This window comes from Oreochromis aureus, linkage group 10, assembly GCF_013358895.1.
Source record: "Oreochromis aureus strain Israel breed Guangdong linkage group 10, ZZ_aureus, whole genome shotgun sequence".
Lineage (NCBI taxonomy): Eukaryota > Metazoa > Chordata > Actinopteri > Cichliformes > Cichlidae > Oreochromis > Oreochromis aureus.
Genome location: NC_052951.1, coordinates 13,802,869 through 13,809,108, shown reverse-complemented (window position 1 = coordinate 13,809,108; position 6,240 = coordinate 13,802,869). Strand labels below are relative to the sequence as shown.

The 6,240-nt window shown below is 41.6% G+C and overlaps 1 protein-coding gene across 1 annotated transcript; it reads left to right on the top strand.

Moving 5' to 3' along the window:
- Window positions 1–1,574: 1,574 nt before the first annotated feature.
- si:dkey-251i10.1 (uncharacterized protein LOC100038774 homolog) lies at window positions 1,575–5,316 on the top strand. Its single transcript, XM_031759938.2, has 4 exons — window positions 1,575–1,784; window positions 2,638–3,124; window positions 3,211–3,351; window positions 3,462–5,316. Exons 1-4 carry the CDS (start codon window positions 1,674–1,676, stop codon window positions 3,617–3,619), a joined length of 897 nt encoding a protein of 298 aa, XP_031615798.1. The 5' UTR covers window positions 1,575–1,673; the 3' UTR covers window positions 3,620–5,316.
- The last annotated feature ends 924 nt before the right edge of the window (window positions 5,317–6,240 follow it).

Here is a 6,240-nt window from a genome sequence, read left to right as displayed (position 1 = left end):
TTTGTGGTTTCATGGAGTTCACAAGCCTATCTATTTAAAAAAAAAAATGCTCCACTCAAAAACATGATTAAATACACCCACAGCTGCCTCTCAATAAAGGCGAACAAAAGCAATTTAAAATTGCAAAGTGCGTGCAATTGACCTGCTGTCCTCACTGTAATTAAAAGCAGAGGGATTAATGGATTAATTTACACATCCTGTTTAAATGTATTCTCAAGTGGCAGCAAGAAATACAAGTGGACAGTGACTGGCGTTAAAATGCACATGCAGCCAAACAAGACCAACCACACAGGGCATTTCATAAGGAACTGTAAAAATCACAGGGCAACGCAAGATTTTGAGAAAAAAACTAAACATTTTTCCAGGGTTATTCTGAATTTTGAATAGGCAAATATTTTCTCACAGCAATACCAAGGGGGTTCATTTATTACGCTGTTACCCCCTTCACCTTCAGAAGCTGGTCTATGGTAGGATTTCTTAGAGATGGCTGGACGTTGACTGCTGTGCATGGCATGACAGCAGCACCTCCCTGTGGTCAACACTGCACATGAGCCAAGAAACGTGCAGTTCGCAGATCCAAATGCTCAAAATACAGTTAAAAATATATGTTCAGTGTTAGTGATGTTATGGTTTTACATAATAATGTCAACAAATCAATAAAACAAAGACAACAAGTATATTATGCGATGATCTGTGGTTCGAAAGAAAATCAGTGGCTTTTATAAATAGTCAGAAAAGCAGAAAAGCCATTAACATAGATAGATAGATAGATAGATAGATAGATAGATAGATAGATAGATAGATAGATAGATAGATAGATAGATAGATATTGTCAGCCACATAAAACTGAGGCCAAGTCTTCTGCCGCCCTCTGGTGTACATATGTGCTTAAGTCTACTGGGTAGATTAAATATCTATTTGCAGCGTTGTCACAATGGTGACTCACACACACTCACACACACCTAAAGATGTGGCTTTCAGAGGGTAGTTGTGGTATCAGCAGTGCAGGTGCAGAAATGAACAAGCATCTAATATCATCCTAGCTGAGTCTGCGTAGTACGTGAAGAATTATCTGCAGGCTGGTGCAGTGATTTAACCGTTTAGTGTAAATATGCAGATCAGGGCAAAACTAGAATGTGAAACTTATGTTAATAGAGTCACACGTAACACTGAAAAGGAGTACAGGCTGTGCCAGAGTTGTTTCATAACAGGTAATATGCCGTTAATAATTGTAGGGATTACGCATCTTTGAGGTCCTTGATAGATGAGCCTCACGGTATGATTCACACCACGAATTTGAAACTGTCTCGTTACCCACGATAGTGATTCTGAGCAGGAAGCCAAAAAGGAACGAGAACACGCTCTGTCTCATTTTGGTTTTTGGTCTAAATTAAGGCACTTCACGTGAATTTAATTATAATTCAGGAATTACTCGCCTTGGGTCGAGACAACTACGTAAAGTGACGACAAGACAAGTTGGACCGCTTTATTGGCGGAGCAGCGCGTGACGTGGAGCGTAGTTCTCGTGTAGTATCGCGATCCAATATGTAAAATAAATCCCCGGCGCAGCTACACAATCGGCCATTTTGTCGGTGCAGGCCATCAGCTGCAGAGGGTAGAGGGGCGTATAGTATTTACTGGTTACCTGAAAGACACATCAAGAACATCGCAATATGAATGATACACTTGTTTCATTCGCCAAGGATTTCTTGGCCGGTGGTATTTCCGCTGCCATCTCCAAAACAGCCGTCGCCCCTATCGAGAGAGTGAAGCTTCTCCTTCAGGTAAAACTCTTTGACTGGCGGAAAGCCGTTAGCCGGCTAGCTTGTGTAATCTTACTCACTGCCATTTAAAAGTATTAATCGAATACTGATTGAGTAGCTTGTACTTAAACTAATTGCAGCTTGCTTATTATAATGTTTATGTGGAAACGGTGAAACTATAAAGAGTGACTGCTTCAAGGATTTGAGGTCACCACAGGATGGGGAAATGACCTACACGAGCCCGGCTGCTAACGCTAGCTTTATTACACGTTAACCTTAGCCGGCATAGCTAACAAAGGACAAACCGTTGTAGTGACACGGGAACACTCTGTACGAACAGTCGGCAACTCATCTGGATTATTTAAAGCGCTTGTATCTCAACTGTAGTTACACGGGGATAACATGATTATAGTATTCTCGGTAAAATTTGGCGGCGAATCATTGTGGTGGCCCATGTACCCCCGGATGTTAGCCAGCGTTTAGCACGACTGCTAAGCTAAAGCCCGGGTGGTAGTCAATCACAGCCGGGTCAGCAAGTTTTACATCCCTTGTTGTTCAACCTGCACAACGACATTGTATTACACCCTGCATTTAGTGACATTTGGATTATTTGAGGCTCAGTGTCTGTCTTTCTGTGTCAGCATGATTAAATTAATAGATGGTTAACCATGTCCAAATTAACTAGTCAGCTCACAATTCAACACAGTAGTCATTACCATTAATTACTGATATCTCTGTAAGGATTTCTCTTGTGGTTCCTGCAGTTTTTATAGCTCCAAGGTCACAGCAAGGGGACCTTGTCACTGTAAAATGGTTCCTTAGCTTCCTGATTTTTAACCTCACTCTGTGTGATTCTCGTTTTCTCTTAATCCAGGTCCAGCATGCCAGTAAGCAGATCACAGCTGACAAGCAGTACAAGGGTATCATGGACTGCGTTGTCCGTATACCCAAGGAGCAGGGATTCCTTTCCTTCTGGAGAGGTAACCTTGCCAATGTCATCAGATATTTCCCCACCCAGGCCCTCAACTTTGCCTTCAAGGACAAGTACAAGAAGGTCTTCCTTGATGGCGTCGACAAGCGCACGCAGTTCTGGAGGTACTTTGCTGGCAACCTGGCCTCTGGTGGTGCTGCTGGAGCCACCTCCCTCTGTTTCGTGTACCCCCTTGACTTCGCCCGTACCCGTCTGGCAGCTGATGTGGGAAAGGCAGGAGCCGAGAGAGAGTTCTCAGGTCTGGGTAACTGCCTGATGAAGATCTTCAAGTCTGACGGCCTGAAAGGATTGTACCAGGGCTTCAATGTGTCTGTGCAGGGCATCATTATCTACAGGGCTGCATACTTTGGCATCTATGACACAGCTAAGGGTATGTTTATTTTGCACTGATCATGAAGCGATTCCTCTGCATCTATTGGTGTTGTAAATTGTTTACCTTTCCTTTTGTGCTTGCAGGAATGCTTCCAGACCCCAAAAACACCCACATTGTGGTCAGCTGGATGATTGCACAGACTGTGACAGCTGTTGCTGGCCTGACCTCATACCCCTTCGATACTGTCCGTAGACGTATGATGATGCAGTCCGGACGTAAAGGAAGTGAGTGTATTTGTGACACGCGTCACCTAGACACGAACCCAGAAGTTACAGTTGATCTGTTCTATATTGAGTTTTATTTCATAGCTAACTCTTTTTCTTTCCTTCCGTAGCTGAAATCATGTACACCGGGACCATTGATTGCTGGCGCAAGATCGCACGCGATGAGGGTGGTAAGGCTTTCTTCAAGGGAGCCTGGTCCAACGTGCTCAGAGGCATGGGCGGCGCCTTCGTGCTGGTGTTGTACGATGAGCTGAAGAAGGTCATCTAAATCTTCATTGTCACATCACTGTCCAATTTGGCTAAATGTAATAACTTTCCATTTCTACGGACTCTGCGTTCTGCCTTATTTATGGGAACAAACTTCTCACCAATAGTGAGAGATGGCTGTACGTTGTGCATCTTTGATTTTAAAACGTTCCACACCCTGTTTACCAATGTCATTCCTGTTTAAAAAGAAATATGATACCTCCTCCTGTCATTCACTAGGTTTGTATGGTCCCAACTTGAATAAATTTATTCTGGGGAACAAACTAAACAATTTATGTCTACTGTCTCCAATACTGTTATAGCATGGGATGAACACTCACTTGGATAATGAAATGCACGAAGTGGATTACACCCAACGGCTATATTTACTCACGCTTATCTCTCCCTGAGCCTTTCTGCATTTGACCGTGGCCACTTCTAGGATTGTAGAGTAGAATACTTGAGTGTCACCTCCTTTGTTGGGCCACTCAGATTGTTAGTAGCACAATCTATAGCTTGTATACTGACCTTACTGAGGTTATCTTTCACAGCACATGTAAATTGACAGTATTGCAGTTTTAGTTACTCAAAAAGCTAGATGTGGCTCTTAAGACAAATATCTAGAATAGAATATATGTATGTCCCGCTCATTGGATGTTCAGCGTCTGAATAAATATTGCTCTTAAATCTTGTAGAACAGAATGACTACCATGCATCCAAGACACCAACTGAATTAAAATCTATTCTCACACCCATCATAAGTTGCTTTGGCATTGTATGAAGTTTGGTTTTGCTTTGTCAACCTAAATAGCAAACATGATTACAAGGCGTGGCGCATGTTAAGTGAGCTGTAAATGACTGGCTAGATGAACACTTGCTTTATTAGTCATATCTGTAGCCAGGCAGAGTGTTATGGGAGAAATACTTCCTCTACATTTTTCACAAGTAATAAAGCCTATATGACCTGGTGTAAATTAACATAGGTATAATTTGATTATATAGATATATATATGAATTATGAGAGAGAGAGAGTTTAAGGTAAACTTAGCAGATATGTAAAAAAAATGGCATGGCTTTTTTTTTTTTTTAAACCAATGAAAAGTCAGATTAAAGATAAGGCAGCGATTAAGAGGCCCTTACACACACACACACACACACAAGTTTCAAAGTACAATCTGGTTTCAATCTTCTACTTAACCCGAGATACTGAATGTGAACAGCAGGGGGCGCCAGTTGCATACAGCGTGAAACTAGATCAGCTCTGCTAAACTGCTCCCACTGAGAGTTTCTTAATGAGGAGTGTCTAAAGCTCAAACAGGCTTTAAAACTTATCAGAATATTATGACAACAAAACAAAGGATCACCCTGACCCAACCGAGATAAACAGCCATCACAAACAGCCAGGCAGTGTTTGCTATATTGAACTTATTACTTCAATACAGCGAGGCCTGCTGCCTGTATGGTTCGTTTCAGAAGGTTAAAGAGGTGTTGATGCATTCCAGAGTGATGCTGTGTAACTGTAGCCTGTACTGTAACACTGTAACCTAAATGTTGTTGTTCCTCTATTACATTGTAAAAAAAAAAAAAAAAGTAGTACAACACCTTACAATAAAGCACACTAAGCCTGACAAAGTAAAGGAAGAATATTTGTCCAGTGCATTTAAAATAACAAATGTTAAAGTGTTTATAAAGTTGCTAATAAAGTGGACAGATACAGAACTGTTTTCTCAGTGTCTTAAATCAGTTTAAATGAAACCCTGCTGATATGTGTGCCATACATTTTACTTTGCTTTGACGAGAGATTCACCTTTAAATTATTTAAAAATATGAATTAAAAAACCGGCAAATCACTTTCCTGTTTGTATTGAGAGCGTGGGTGTAGCCATATAAAGAAAGGGAATGATTTGCCAAGGCAGTAGAGTTATATTTGTCCTATACAAGTTTATTCTGCCATCATAAACACCAATAATGCATGCATCTGAATAAAATGCACACATTATCACGTTATCTTCCTGCCTTCTCCCTGTCTCCTCTTGCTGGGTAATGTTTTTGCCAGATCACACCTGTCATATTATCCATTCTTTAAAGACATCTGCTAATCTGTTAATGACTATTATTGAAGCGCATGGTTGGCATTTGTTTTTTCTTTAACTTTGCTTGTGGGAATAAGGAGCACTGTTTACAGCACATAGCCCTAATCTGAAGATCAATAAAAGCTCATATTGATCTTGCTCGGGTTGTTCTCCGTCCACACACACAGTATGTTAATCAGTGCAAAAAGCCCCAGAGCAGATCAGCTGAGCAAACCATGTTTGATATGGCCATATCTGAGAATCATCTGCGGCCTTGCGCAGCCACGTGCTGTACTTTGCAGCAGCTCGGGGGTAAAAACGCACACCTAACAACGGGACACACCTGCTCTTTGGTTCCTGCTGAAATCATCTCTATAGCTCTTTCCACATTGGCCGTGCCAGTTTCCTCCCACAGTCTAAACGCTTGTGAGTCAAGTGGACTGTACTCTTGAATTGTCTGTAGGTGTGAAGTACGACTGCGACTGTTTATTAATCATTGTTAGATTTGTAACCAACTGACAGCTTGTCCAGGGTGTTCCCTGCCTTCTGCACAGTGCATTCTGGGATACAT